The following is a 16225-nucleotide window of genomic DNA, read 5'->3' on the forward strand; positions in this document are numbered from 1 at the left end:
ACCCATATGGGAATTGTCTTTCGACTAAGGGTATGTGATAGTTTAACTGCAAGAAGTTTCTTTCTTTCTCTTGTGGTACATAAAATTGCATATTAAAGGCTCTCACATTAGAATTAATAAATATATATGCAGTTTAACCCATTATTTTCCATTCTTATTTGAACAAAATTTTTTCTTATAAATTGAACACCATGAAACCTCCTATGGAACTCACATTCTAAGAAACTCATTTTGCAAATAAGTGGCTGAGAGTGTTTCAAAATCTAGATAAGCTACCATTTAAAAATGAAGTACTCTCTTCAATGTTCTCTAAATAGTAATTTGGTAAAAGTGACAATTTAAATAGAAAAAAAACTCTGCTAAACCCTACGGCTCCCTGATCTCTAAGATAAATTCATTTTTCCTTAAACAGAACACAAAACAAAATCCTCCCCTCCCCCTCACCACAGAGAAGAGAAGCTTTAAAATATAGAAATATAAGAATTATTGAGACACTAACCATCAAGCAGGAAAGACAAAGAGGGTTGGAAACAGAGAGGATTTAGATACTTTAACAGGGTATTCTAAATTTAACTCACATGATTTTTCTTTCTGGTCTTTTCCCCCTTTCTCCATCAGACAGAATCTGTAGATTAGTAGAGGAGAGTAAGAGGAAAAGTCCTGAAAATTCTATTAGTAATTTAGTCCGCCACCTTCAGTCTAGTCTTTATGACAGGAGAGCTCTGGTTCCTGGAAAATTCTCTAAAGCAGGCTTATAGGGTGGAAACCAGCAGAGAGGCGAAGGGAGCTAGAAGGCTTGTTTCTGGGGCTTCCCACGGTGAAATTTAGAAACCATAATTTCTTATACACTTTTGCCCTGTGCATGCCTACAGAAATAAAACTTGTTATTTAAGAACATCTGAAGGAATTTCCTATTTAGGAAATATAAAGTCTGATGTCTATTATCAAGTTATTTTCCAATCTACTAAACATCCTCTATAACTTCATAGTAAAAAGCATTAAGCACTTTCTTCAAATAAATTTTATATTAAAATAGTTTCTCTACCTGAACTAAAACAAGAGCTATTACCTGAATACTTCTGGAAAGTCCTACCTTTTCTTTGCAGCTGGAAAGCATGCTAATAATGCTAAGACAAACTGACTGGACTGAGAGCGCTGGGGACCAGTCTTCTGTTAGAATGGATAAACAGATATGACCATTGCTATAAACATGAGGATGAACAGGAATATTCTCACCAGTAAACATGACCTAAGAAAGAACAAAAACCATTAATTTTATCTGTATTACCAAAAAATAAAATATTCTCCATATAAGTTAATATTTTAAAAACCAAATTGAAAACAAACAAAATCAATGCCATGAACAAGATAAACAAGTGCTTGTAGTTTATTCTTATCAACTGAATAAGTAATGGTTTTACTAATATGAATAACCATGTAGTAGGAAAAAAACCTTCAGATTATCTATTTTATATTTCAGCTAGTTTTCACAAATTACTTTAAAATTTTCTAAATTATCAAGCATTTTTAGAATAGTGAAAGACAACTATATGTACAAGAACGGTTTTTCAAATTCTACTCATTGTTCTCCACATACAGAAATCAAATACATTAAAATTCCAAATCTAGTGTTCAATTTTAGGACAACATAAATTACATCTGATAGGAACACTCCTTCTACTGACAACAATGCTATTATATAAGGTGTCATATACATAAAAGGAAATGACTGCTATATATTCTACCTCATCTAAACTCAAACTTCAGTATGATGAACAATTTCAAATTACCACTTATTAAGGAGTAAAGACTTATGTGCTTGGATCAAAAAGCAAAGGTTGAATGAGTCTCCCAATTATTTGCTCTTTTTCTCTGCTTTTTCTTTTACTCAGTTCTTCTACCAGTTTTCTCCTTTATCCATCTTGCCTTAGCACTGTTTTGAAAGATAATACATCTATTATTTCCTTCCTTAGCCCTAATGCATTCAGAATATCAATAGTGCTGCTTCTGAAACATATCTATCTAAGCATCTGAATAGGCAGGAGAGTAAATTCATATATTCCAAGGAATCTGTAAGCACAGGCCAAGCTAGATCAAAGTAGAAGTCTCATATTTAACAAAGCTTGGATATATGTTAGTTCATAATAAATCACTGTGATATAAAATTAACCATCAATTCTCTAAGTGAATTTTATACTGCAGTATCATGCACCATTTTTACTGCTGCAGCAAGTCTTAGCAGTCACTCTTATTTCTTGATCTGCCCCCTCACCCCTTTTAAAAGTTTCTGGCTGTGCCTTGTGTCATTCAGGATCTTGGTTTTCTGACCAGAGATGGAACCTAGGCCCCCTGCAGTGCGAACATGGAGTCCTAACCACTGAACTGCCAAGAAAGTCCCCCATTTGGCTTTTAGCAGGGGAAAAAATCATCTGGAGATCTGGCTAAAAATACAAATTCAAGAGCCCCACTTTCACAGATTCTGATTCACTATGTATGATGGTATTTTTATAAAACTCAAGTGGTAAAGAACCTGCCTGCCAATGCAGAAAACCTGAGACATGGGCTTGATCCCTGGGTTGGGAAGAGCCCCTGGAGAAGGGAATGGCTACCCACTCCAGTATTGTTGCCTGGAGAATCCCATGGACACAGGAGCCTGGCAGGCTACAGTCCATGGGAGCACAAAGAGCTGGACACGACTGAAGTGTTTTAGCACATCACATATAAACTAGTAGTTCCCAAACCAGACTTAACAGTAAGTATATCTCAGCCCCACAAATTGCCTCATACTTGAATACAGTAAAATCTTCATAAGGAAAAAACCCTATCTTAAGTGCTGAAAAATTGATGATATATACTGCTCTAGGTATATCCCCCCTCTTTTTCCTTTACAGAGCAGAAGAGAGCCAGTGAAAAAACTGTATCCACAATAAAAGTATGCTATATTTTAATACAGGATATATTACAGTTAACTACCATAACTTACGTTTTGCTTTTAAATATCTACCTACGAATCTGATTTTATTACAATTTTACAAATACTTACATTTAACAAAGCACACTTTCATATGAGTAGGTGTCTTCTACTATTTCTACTGCTAACACATGGGACCCATTTCCTTGGCTGAAGCTAATATAAGATTCCAACAACACAAGACAAGACTCTACACATGGACATCATCAGACGGTCAATACCAAAATCAGACTGATTATATTCTTCGAAGCCAAAGAAGGAGACGCTCTATACAGTCAGCAAAAATAAAACCAGGAGCTGACTGTGGCTCAGATCATGACTTCCTTATTGCCAAATTCAGACTTAAATTGAAGATAGTAGGGAAAACCACCAGACCATCCAGGTATGACCTAAATCAAATCCCTTATGATTATACAGTGGAAGTAACAAATAGATTCAAGGGATTAGATCTTATAGACAGAGTGCCTGAAGAACTATGGATGAGGGTTGTGACATTTGTACAGAAGGGAGTGATCAAGACCATCCCCAAGAAAAAGAAATGCAAAAAGGCAAAATGGTTGTCTGAGGAGGGCTTACAAATAGCTGAGAAAAGAGAAGCGAAAGGCAAAGGAGAAAAGGAAAGATATACCATGTGAATGCAGAGTTTCAAAGACTAGCAAGGAGAGATAAGAAAGTATACCTCAATGATCAATGCAAAGAAATAGAGGAAAACAACAGAATGGAAAAGACTAGAGATCTCTTCAAGAAAATTAGAGATACCAAGGGAACATTTCATGCAAAGCTGAGCACAATAAAGGACAGCAATGGTATGGACCTAACAGAAGCAGAAGATATTAAGAAGAGGTGGCAAGAATACACAGAAGAACTATACAAAAAAGATCCTCATGACCCAGATAACCACGATGGTGTGATCAGTCACCTAGAGCCAGACATCCTGGAATGCAAAGTCAAGTGGGCCTTAGGAAGCATCACTATGAACAAAACTAGTGGAGGTGATGGAATTCCAGCTGAGCTATTTCAAATCTTAAAACATGATGCTGTTGCTTGGGGCTGCTGCACGGTGATGACCCAGAGAGATGTTATGGGGAGGGAGGTGGGAGGGGGGTTCATGTTTGGAACGCATGTACACCCGTGGTGGATTCATGTCAATGTATGGCAAAACCAATACAGTATTGTAAAGTAAAATAAAGTAAAAAAAAAAAAGAAAGAAAGAAAGAAAAAAAAATAATAAAAGATAAAAAAAAAAACATGATGCTGTGAAAGTGCTGCACTCAATATGCCAGCAAATTTGGAAAACTCAGCAGTGGCCACAGGACCAGAAAAGCCAGTTTTCATTCCAACCTCAAAGAAAGGCAATGCCAAAGATTGCTCAAACTACCACACAATTGCACTCACATCACATGCTAGTAAAGTAATGCTCAAAATTCTCCAAGCCAGGCTTCAACAGTACGTGAACCATGAACTTCCAAATGTGCAGTCTGGATTTAGAAAAGGTAGAGGAACCAGAGATCAAATTGCCAACATCCGCTGGATCATGGAAAAAGCAAGAGAGTTCCAGAAAAACATCTATTTCTGCTTTATTGACTATGCCAAAGCCTTTGACTGTGTGGATCTCAAAAAACTGTGGAAAATTCTGAAAGAGATGAATACCAGACCACCTGACCTGCCTCTTGAGAAATCTGTATGTAGGTCAAGAAGCAACAGTTAGAACTGGACATTGAACAACAGACCGGTTCCAAACTGGGAAAGGAGTACATCAAGGCTGTATATTGTCACCCTGCTTATTTAACTTATATGCAGAGTACATCATGAGAAACACTGGACTGGAAGAAGCACAAGCTGGAATCAAGATTGCCGGGAGAAATATCAATAACCTCAGATATGCAGATGACACTACCCTTATGGCAGAAAGTGAAGAGGAACTAAAAAGCCTCTTGATGAAAGTGAAAGAGGAGAGTGAAATTGTTGGCTTAAAGCTCAACATTCAGAAAACAAGAAAAGATCATGGCATCCGGTTCCCATCACTTCACGGCAAACAGACGGGGAAACAATGGAAACAGTGACAGACTTCATTTTTGGGGCTCCAAAATCACTGCAGATGGTGAGGGCAGCCATGAAATTAAAAGACGCTTGCTCCTTGGAAGGAAAGTTATGACGAACCTAGACAGCATATTAAAAATCAGAGACATTACTTTGCCAAAAAGGTTCGTCTAGTCAAAGCTATGGTTTTTCCAGTAGTCACGGATGGATATGAGAGTTGGACTCTAAACAAAGCTGAGTGCTGAAGAATTGATGGTTTTGAGCTGTGGTGTTGGAGAAGACTCTTGAGAGTCCGTTGGACTATAAGGAGCTCCAACCAGTCCATCCTAAAGATCAGTCCTGGGTGTTCACTGGAAGGACTGATGTTGAAGCTGAAACGCCGATACTTTGGCCACGTGATGCAAAGAACTGACTCATTTGAAAAGATCCTGATGCTGGGAAAGATCAAAGGCGTGAGAAAGGGATGAGAGAGGACAAGATGGCTGGATCACGGACATGATGGACATGAATTTGCGTAGGCTCTGGGGGTTGGTGATGGACAGGGAGGCCTGGCGTGCTGCAGTCCATGGGGTGGCAAAGAGTCAGACACAATTGAGTGACTAAACTGAACTGAATATAAGGAAGAGGAATTTTTTCTCTAAGGAATGACTTTATAACACTGCATTTTTTCGTCCTTTAAATTCTGGACATTCACTCTCCATTTCCATGAAGTTGTTGCTGCTAAGATGCTTCAGTTGTGTCCAACTCTGTGCGACCCCATAGATGGCAGCCTAACAGGCTCCTCTGTCTCTGGGATTCTCCAGGCAAGAACACTGGAGTGGGTTGCCATTTCCTCCTCCAATGCATGAAAGGGAAACGTGAAAGTGAAGTCGCTCAGTCGTGTCCGACTCGTAGCGACCCCATGGACTGCAGCGTACCAGGCTCCTCTGTCCATGGGAGTTTCCAGGCAAGGGTACTGCAGTGGGGTGCCATTTCCTTCTCCGATTTCCATGAAGAGAGCTAAAATAAACCTGATAATTAAAAGGAAAAGTCTTAAAACAAGAGATTGTCCTGTCCAATTGCAGAAGACCCCCTGAGAGACTTTGGCACAGCTGTGTTTGAATGACCGTTTACCTCAATTATATCTATCAGTAACAATGTGCTCAGTGGCTCAGTCATGTCTGACTCTTTATAACCCGATGGACTGTACCCCAACAGGCTCCTCTGTCCATGGGACTGTCCTGGCAAAATACTGGAGTGGGTTGCCATTTTCTCCTCCAGGGGATCTTCCTGGCCCAGGGATCAAACCCAAGTCTGCTGAGCAGACTGAAATAAATTAGATCTCAATAAAGATGATGCTATGAAAGCGCTGCACTCAATATGCCAGCAAATTTGGAAAACTCAGCAGTGGCCACAGGACTGGAAAACGTCAGTTTTCATTCCAATCCCAAAGAAAGGCGATGCCAAAGAATGCTCAAACTACCACACAATTGCACTCATCTCATGCTAGTAAAATGATGCTTAAAATTCTCCAAGCCAGGCTTCAGCAATACGTGAATCGTGAACTTCAGATGTTCAAGCTGGTTTTAGAAAAGGCAGAGGAACCAGAGATCAAATTGCCAACATCCGCTGGATCATGGAAAAAGCAAGAGAGTTCCAGAAAAACATCTATTTCTGCTTTATTGACTATGCCAAAGCCTTTGACTGTGTGGATCTCAAAAAACTGTGGAAAATTCTGAAAGAGATGAATACCAGACCACCTGACCTGCCTCTTGAGAAATCTGTATGCAGGTCAAGAAGCAACAGTTAGAACTGGACATTGAACAACAGACCGGTTCCAAACTGGGAAAGGAGTACATCAAGGCTGTATATTGTCACCCTGCTTATTTAACTTATATGCAGAGTATATCAAGCAAAATGCCAGGATGGAAGAAGCACAAGCTGGAATCAAGATTGCCGGGAGAAATATCAATAACCTCAGATATGCAGATGACACTACCCTTATGGCAGAAAGTGAAGAGGAACTAAAAAGCCTCTTGATGAGAGTGAAAGAGGAGAGTGAAATTGTTGGCTTAAAGCTCAACATTCAGAAAACGAAGATCATGGCCTCTGGCCCCCATCACTTCATGGCAGATAGATGGGGAAACAATGGAAACAGTGTCAGACTTTATTTTTGGGGCTCCAAAATCACTGCAGATGGTGACTGCAGCCATGAAATTAAAAGACGCTTACTCCTTGGAAGGAAAATTATGACCAACCTAGACAGCATATTCAAAAGCAGAGACATTACCTTGCCAACAAAGGTCCGTCTAGTCAAGGCTATGGTTTTCCCAGTGGTCATGTATGGATGTGACAGTTGGACTCTAAACAAAGCTGAGCACCAAAGAATTGATGGTTTTGAGCTGTGGTGTTGGAGGAGACTCTTGAGTCCCTTGGACTGCAAGGAGATACAACCAGTCATCCTAAAGGAGATTAGTCCTGGGTGTTCATTGGAAGGACTGATGTTGAAGCTGAAACTCCAATACTTGGTGGCCACCTGATGCAAAGAGCTGACTCATTTGAAAAGACCCTGATGCTGGGAAAGACTGAGTGCAGGAGGAGAAGGGGATGACAGAGGATGAGATGGTTGGATGACATCACTGACTCGATGGACATGGGTTTGGGTGAACTCTGGGAGTTGGTGATGGCCAGGGAGGCCTGGTGTGCCTCGGTTCATGGGGTCACAAAGAGTCAGACAAGACTGAGCAACTGAACTGAATTGAATGCTTAAAAAAAAAAACAAAAAAAAAGGGATTTTAAACCTGCTGCATTCAGGACAAATACAGCCAATCTAAAACTTGCAACAACCCAAAACACGCGAAGTGATTTGTCGCATGTGGTACACATGGTACAGGTAACCCCTAGGAGTTTGTCTAAACAGAGAAAGGCTGAGTTTCCATGCCAGAGGAGAATTCCTGAGATATAAGAAAACATGTTTTTCAACAGTTTATTCACGTAGAAATCTAGTAAGCTGTCTGCACAGACAGTTTTGATGTAAACTTTGCTATTCTGGTTCTCTGCACAGGACACAAGCATAACCACTGCTGAATTTCTTCAAGGTCACACTGTTAACTGTCCTCGTTTATTTAATATGCAGTACAAGCCTGAGGAGGAAATGGACATTTCAAGCTTTTTCAATGCAGCTAAATAGGTTCTGAAAACTTTAAGAGTCTTTAAACTTTTCAGAGTTGAAAACCTGTTTTTTGGGGCCGAGGGAGTCGCAAATAGTTGATAAACTATCTAACACAGATGTGACAAGAAAACTGAATACAATGAATTTGAAATCAAAGGGAATAAAGAGTTTTGCTAATTTGTTTTTTTAAACAATTTATTCAGATTCAAAGTAGTCATTCAGATTAAACAACAACAACAGTGCACATATTCCCCATTACGTAAATCAAACTGAATAAAATGGAATTACAGACTTTCAAGAACAAGCTATTTAGTGGAAAAAAAATTTAGAAAAGGATCTTAGATCTAATGTATGTGAACCACATCTGAAATTCAGAGTCTGCAAAAGAAGCAGCCCTCAAATATCTCTAAATTTCCAAATACCCCACTATCAGTGTGGCTCAAATTCGAAAGCAGATGAGAGCTGAGAAAGAACTATGCTTTTGGAGGTAAGAATGCATTTCCCACATACAACCTAAAATTTTAAGCAAGTCAACCTCTGGGTAACCTTTGGGTACTAAATGTATTATTTGTTCATAAAACTACTAAGATCGAAACTGAATGCTACCAATAGTGATAATATAAAGAGTGGATATTAGCTAACTGTTTCTAATATGAAATTCATGTTACTTGTCATACTTGAGGACTTTAAACATCAAGCTCAATACTCACTGACCTCACAATACTGAGATCTTACACAATGCAGGCATACTAATGTGTTCAGACTAATGCTCTGCAAGTGATTAGAAAGTCAGACACTAAATATGATATATCAAGATAGGTCCAAATACAATATACATAGGATGAGCAATACAAAACAGGCTATAATTATAAAAGCCAATCTACAATATGGACACCAAGGTTTCTATAGGGACAATAAGAGGGAATGTTTTCTCTGATTAAAATTGCAAGTAGATGAGAATACTTTAAGGGCAACTACAAAAACTGAACATACAAGTAGACAGTTTCATAAACTAAAATAATCTAATTATGAATAATATACATGACATAGATAGTCTAGCATACATGATAAATATTTGACAAAAGTGGTTGGGGACAAGATTTTTAGAATAGTTTTCAATTCAATTCTCCCCTTTTTAGTCATCTAATATGTATCAGTGGAATGAATATTAATAATTATCACAAAGCAATGAGAATCAGACCACAAACAAAAAGATGAAGACACTATTTGCTACAATGTTTCTAAAGCTTTATAATCAAGGCAAGCATATTTTTTAGCACCTTTAAAATAGGTCCAAAATATGGCCACTTTCACAACCTCCGTGGTTACCCTTCTGGTCCAAATCACCATCACCTCTCACCTGGGTCACTGCCATCACTTATCTCGCCTCCCTAAACCCGTGTGCTTCCACATCTCATCAAATAAAACTGTCAGTGAATGGGGAATTTCACAACCACTTGTTCAGATCAGTGGACCTCAGGAAAGTTTTGCTATTGGAAAAATTTTCAAATTAAGCTTTGAGTACTGGACCCTTTGTAATTATTTTATAACCATGTAGATAATATGATTAAAATAACTTTAAAATAGTTTAAAAGTATTACTGGACTTCCAGTGCTCTGTCATTTTCTCAATCATGGGTATCAGAACATATAACTTCTATGACATGGGAGGGACCATAAAATTAACCGATGTTAAAAGGGGATCTTCGTATTTCAAAAGACTGGAACAACTGCCCGAGGGTTTCCACATCGTTCTACATGTAGTCTTTAATTTTCAGAAATAATATTACTTAATGAATTTGTTGTTGCTGATTAGCTGCTAAGTCGTGTCCAACTGTTCTGCTGCCCCATGGACTGTAGCCCACCAGGCTCCTCTATCCATAGGAGTTCCCAGGCAAGAATACTGGAGTGGGTTACCGTTTCCCTTCCCAAGGAAGCTTCCCAACCCAGGGATCGAACGTGCGTCTCCTACATTTAGCAGGTAGATTCTTTACCACTGAGCCACTTAATGAATAAGCAGGTATTTTCCATGTTGGTATTCACACCTAATCAGCAGAATGGGAAAAAAGTAAATTGGGTTTGATTCTTGATTGTTCCAATAACTAGCTTTTAAACCGTAAACAAGAAAATTCACTTCTACAGGCTTCAATTCCCTCACATTAAATGAGGGTGAATCTATTTCCTCTATTTCATTGAGCTGTTTCAAGATAAAATCAGAATGAAAGTCATACTAAAGTATGATGCAAATACTACAACACAATAGAAGGCATGGAGGTTAATGTGTGGCTGAAATGCTTCAGTTCAGACTTGACCATAAAGAGACTGGACTGCTAAGCTTGACTCCACAGGAAGTAAGAACCATCACAGGATTTACTGAGAAGGGTGAGGATGGTGGTGGCGGATGTTTGTGGGAAAACCAATGAGGTAATGGCACCTTCAAAGAAATCTAACAGCAATGTGAAAGGATCTCTAGGAGTGGGAAGAATTAAAAGCTACTCTGTAATAGTCCAAATGAAAACTATAAACTTGGACCACACAGCTCTGATGATAACTTAAGAAAAGTGATCAGACTGCCTTATGTCTGTGAAAGGATCTGAAAAACCACACTTAAGAATGAGGGAAAGGAACGAAATTAAACATAAGAAGACGGGTGAACAGAAACCCAAAGAGAGAATTCTCTTATTTTGTTATTAGGAAAAAAACTGTGTTTATTAGCTGTATTAAATTTGGGATGTCTGGGGGTGTTCAAGTAGAGCTGCCCAACAAGGGCATGAAATTAAACCTCAGAACGAAGAGAGTGTAAACAGAGTTGGAAATCTAGGAGTCAGTGGCTTAAGCTGGTTAAAGATATTAAAGAGTGAGCAGAATAAAGAAGCTAGAGGACACCAAAATCAGACCAGTAAGCAGAAGTGAAACCAGGGAAGAGAATAACAGGAATATAAGCTAAGATGATAGGATTTATGACAAAGGCTCTCACTTACAAAAATATTAAAGATGAAATTCAAATGATGCTTAAGTTTGACATTTGATTTAGAATTAAGAACAGAGTTTTAGAGAATACCTTAGACCTAGTTTCATGGTTAGAGAAATATTTTTTTTTAAGATTTGTGAGTTTCCACAGATAACCTTCTCCAGTATTCCCTAAGGCAAAGTTTCTGATTCCCTGATTCATATTCTTCCTTCACAGGCCTTCAAGGGTCTTAGCTGAAGTGAGGTAGAGGAACAGGTTGAGAACAAGTGGATACCTCACTGCCTTCAAGCAAAAACAGTTAAGATGATGCTGATAAGCCAAAGGCAACAAAAGAGTGAAGATCATTTTCTGAAGAGAAGGAATACATTTGGTTTCTAATTACAGTTGATGTGTGGTTATTATAGAAACCCAGAGGTCACAACAAGACACACTTCTTCACCTTTTTTTAGAAAAACATAAACATGAGCCCCCAACATCTTACTTTTCTGCTCACATAGAAACTTCAGAACTCAAGGAATCAGTTTCCATTTAATACTATGCCTTGAAACATTTATCTTTTTAACTATAGCACAATACAAAAGTTGACTTCTATCTATATTCCTACATGGCTAAGAGAAGATTAAGCTGTTTGTGTCACTACTTAAAGTAGTGACATTTTCTTTTCTTGGGCTCCAAAATCACTGTAGACGGTGATAGCAGCCACAAAATTAAAAGATGCTTGCTCCTTGGAAGAAAAGTTTAGCATGTGAAAAAGCAGAGACATCACTTTGCCGTCAAAAGTCCATTTAGACAAAGCTATGGTCTTTCCAGTAGTCATGTACAGATGTGAGAGTTGGATCATAAAGAAGGCTGAGTGCCGAAGAACTGATGCTTTCAAACTGTGGTGCCAGAGAAGACTCTTGAGAGTCCTTGGACAGCAAGGACATCAAATCAGTCAATCCTCAAGGAAATCAACCCTGAATATTCATTGGAAGGACTGATGGTGAAGTTGAAGCTCCAGTACTTTGGCCACCTGATGCGAAAAGCCAACTCACTAGAAAAGACCCTGATGCTGCGAAAGATTGAGGGCAGGAGGAGAAGGGGGTGAGGAGAGAGAATACAGTTTGATGGCATTACTGACTCTATGGACATGAGCTTGAGCAAACTCCAAGAGATAGGGAAGGACAGGGAAGCCTGGACTGCTGCAGTTCATGGGACTGCAAAAAGTAGGACAAGACCTAGCAACTGAACAACAACTTAAGAGTAGCAATGAAATATGAATTTCCTCAAAAATAGCATATTTTAGCACCTAACACACTGAATTTTAGGTTATTTGGGAAATTTCATGACCTACAACACCTCATCACCTAGCAGTGCTACACAGAGTTAGTCACTGTCTTATCATTTAGCTACTAGTAACTCATTATCCATCTTACCAACCCAGAAAGCTGGAATTCATCCTAAATTCTCCTTTTCTCTAACCTCCAAGGATTAATCATTTACCACAGTTAAACAGTTCTCAAAAATTTTTATCTACCACCACTACCCTTTGTCCAAGTTTTCAGACATTAACTAAACTGATAGTGCTTCACACTGAAACGATCAGATTTGGGGCTGATGTCTAGATATTTAATATCTTATATTTTGCCCTTGCAGTATTGAAAGGCTACAAGAGACAGCATGGCATGAGAAATCAAAGAAGTGCTCCTTTCAAAACAGCACTTGCCTCTTAATGATGTCATTCTGTCAATACCATCATCTTATCTAGAAAGACATGGCTCCAGCTACTCCAAAATGCGAAGTTCTCCCAAAACCTGTGGGCCTAGGGGTTAGATTTCCATGCCCTTTGGTCTACTTAACATGAACGGATCAGAAATAGTCTTAAGTTTTTAGAAGTACAAAAGCAACAAAGCCTAATCTCAAAGTAAATCTCAATACAGTAAATTGTTCATATGACCTTGATTATATTACAAATAAGATAAAGAAACAAATCTACTTAATATAATTGTAAAGATTATAAGTTTTTACTTAGTCAAAAATCACGAATTTGGCATTTGTCTACAATCTAAAAATACAATAAAATTTTAAAATGCAAAACAGTTACCTGAGGAGAGTCAAAAGGATATCGACTACTAAACTTAAATAGAAGTTGAAATTTTTCCCCTTCATATAAGGTACCTGGTGCACCTTCCATGTCTACAATCCACCTAGAACAGAAAACAAAATTTTAATTTCAGTTATAAAGGACTGGGGCGAGGAGGAAAAAGAACACCAGATATGCATCTATGCCAGGCAATGGGACAGGAGTCACCCACGTGTAACAACACACTTCATCCTCCCAACAGGAGTAGGTAGTAACACTCCTGGCCCTATTCCCTTCTCTGACACTCCTGGGTTAAATAAGCAGACCAACGTCAGACAGCTAAAAAGGACAGAGCCAAGTTTTAACTCAGGTCCAGAAAAAATAAATAAATAAATAAAACTCAACTTCGGTGTACTGACACCAAAGTCTACACTCTTCTTACTCAATTTATGGTACCTTATTTTTTCAGACCATCTCTACAATTATGGAAAAGACTTTATAGATAAAATCAAGCTAATCAACTGCTTTCTTGATATCTATTATTTTAGAAGCTATTAATATGAGAGAAGTTGACGTCAGCAATGACTACAGCAGCTGTCAGATCACTTTTCTCATGAGTATTCCAGAGACAGCTAACCAGGAAAAAGGAAGCTAAGCTGACAACAGTCCTCTTACTCTGATGGCTACTCAAGCCTCTAAAAGGCCTTTCCTTTGTCTCTCATTGTTTCAATTGTTTAATAAAACCCAGAATAGATTTCTATGGCATCTATATAAGCTTACTTTGTTTTCATATATAATAATCATGAATATAAATCTATTTATAATAACATACTGCACACTATCTCCAATTTTTTTTAAAAAAAAGAGGAACACAGTTTATTACAATATAGATGACAGGGCAGATTATAGAAGTAAAAATTTGAGTTCCTAATTACAACCATGCCTCTTATAATTACTGTATACCTGGTCAATTCCTTAAATCCTATACTTTTCAGGTATAAAAATTATATATTAAATACAGGGAAACAAAAGGAAGGTTGAGGATACAATGCTGGCCTACTATTGAGCACCTCACATATTATGGACTTCAGTTCAGTTCAGTTCAGTCGCTCAGTCGTGTCTGACTCTTTGCAATCCAAAAAATCGCAGCACGCCAGGCCTCCCTGTCCATCATCAACTCAGGGAGTTCACTCAGACTCACGTCCATCGAGTTGGTGATGCCATCCAGCCATCTCATCCTCGGTCGTCCCCCTCTCCTCCTGCCCCCAATCCCTCCCAGCATCAGAGTCTTTTCCAATGAGTCAACTCTTCTCATGAGGTGGCCAAAGTATTCGAATTTCAGCTTTAGCATCAGTCCTTCCAATGAACACCCAGGACTGATCTCCTCTAGAATGGACTGGTTGGATCTGCTTGCAGTCCAAGGGACTCTCAAGAGTCTTCTCCGACACCACAGTTCAAAAGCATCAATTCTTTGGCACTCAGCCTTCTTCACAGTCCAACTCTCACATCCATACATGACCACAGGAAAAACCATAGCCTTGACTAGATGGACCTTTGTTGGCAAAGTAATGTCTCTGTTTTTCAATATGCTGTCTAGGTTGGTCATAACTTTTCTTCCAAGGAGTAAGCGTCTTTTAATTTCATGGCTGCCCTCACCATCTGCAGTGATTTTGGAGCCCCAAAAATAAAGTCTGACACTGTTTCCACTGTTTCCCCATCCATTTCCCATGAAGTGATGGGACCGGATGCCATGATCTTCGTTTTCTGAATGTTGAGCTTTAAGCCAACTTTTTCACTCTCCTCTTTCACTTTCATCAAGAGGCTTTTTAGTTCCTCTTCACTTTCTGCCATAAGGGTGGTGTCATCTGCATATCTGAGGTTACTGATATTTCTCCTGGGAATCCGGATTCCAGCTTGTGCTTCTTCCAGCCCAGCGTTTCTCATGATGTACTCTGCACAGAAGTTAAATAAGCAGGGTGACAATATACAGCCTTGCCGTACTCCTTTTCCTATTTGGAACCAGTCTGTTGTTCCATGTTCCAGTTCTAACTGTTGCTTCCTGACCTGCATATACGTTTCTCAAGAGGCAGGTCAGGTGGTCTGGTATTCCCATCTCTTTCAGAATTTTCCACAGTTGATTGTGATCCACACAGTCAAAGGCTTTGGCATAGTCAATAAAGCAGAAATAGATGTTTTTCTGGAACTCTCTTGCTTTTTTGATGATCCAGCAGATGTTGGCAGTTTGATCTCTGATTCCTCTGCCTTTTCTAAAACCAGCTTGAACATCTGGAAGTTCACGGTTCACATATTGCTGAAGCCTGGCTTGGAGAATTTTGAGCATTACTATACTAGCATGTGCTGCTGTTGCTGCTGCTAAGTTGCTTCAGTCGTGTCCGACTCTGTGCGACTCCAGAGACCGCAGCCCAAAAGGGTACCCCGTCCCTGGGATTCTCCAGGCAAGAACACTGGAGTGGGCTGCCATTTCCTTCTCCAATGCATGAAAATGAAGAGTGAAAGTGAAGTCGCTCAGTCGTGTCCGACTCTTAGCAACCCCATGGACTGCAGCATTTTCCAGGCAAGAGAACTGGAGTGGGTTGCCATTGCCTTCTCCATACTAGCATGTGAGATGAGTGCAATTGTTCAGTAGTTTGAGCATTCTTTGGCATTGCCTTTCTTTGGGATTGTAATGAAAACGGACCTTTTCCAGTCCTGTGGCCACTGCTGAGTTTTCCAGATTTGCTGGCATATTGAATGCAGCACTTTCACAGCATCATCTTTCAGGATTTAAAACAGCTCAACTGGAATTCCATCACCTCCACTAGCTTTGTTCGTAGTGATGCTTTCTAAGGCCCACTTGACTTCACATTCCAGGATGTCTGGCTCTAGGTGAGTGATCACACCATTGTGATTATCTTGGTCCTGAAGATCTTTTTGTATAGTTCTTCTGTGTATGCCTGCCACCTCTTCTTAATATCTTCTGCTTCTGTTAGGTCCATACCATTTCTGTCCTTTATCGAGCCCATCTTTGCAT

General features: G+C 39.2%; 1 protein-coding gene across 1 annotated transcript in view; it reads right to left on the minus strand.

The window, feature by feature from the left end:
* The window catches only part of UBE2W (ubiquitin conjugating enzyme E2 W), a 64851-nt gene that overhangs the window by 12144 nt on the left and 36482 nt on the right, over positions 1 to 16225 (minus strand). Inside the window, exons 3-4 of the mRNA XM_052651823.1 lie at positions 13216 to 13318; positions 1094 to 1249 (exon numbers count right to left, since the gene is read on the minus strand). Of these exons, the coding sequence (XP_052507783.1) occupies positions 1094 to 1249; positions 13216 to 13318 (259 nt within the window). The remainder of the gene's footprint in view (positions 1 to 1093; positions 1250 to 13215; positions 13319 to 16225) is intronic.

This window comes from Budorcas taxicolor, chromosome 14, assembly GCF_023091745.1.
Source record: "Budorcas taxicolor isolate Tak-1 chromosome 14, Takin1.1, whole genome shotgun sequence".
NCBI classification, from domain to species: Eukaryota; Metazoa; Chordata; class Mammalia; order Artiodactyla; family Bovidae; genus Budorcas; species Budorcas taxicolor.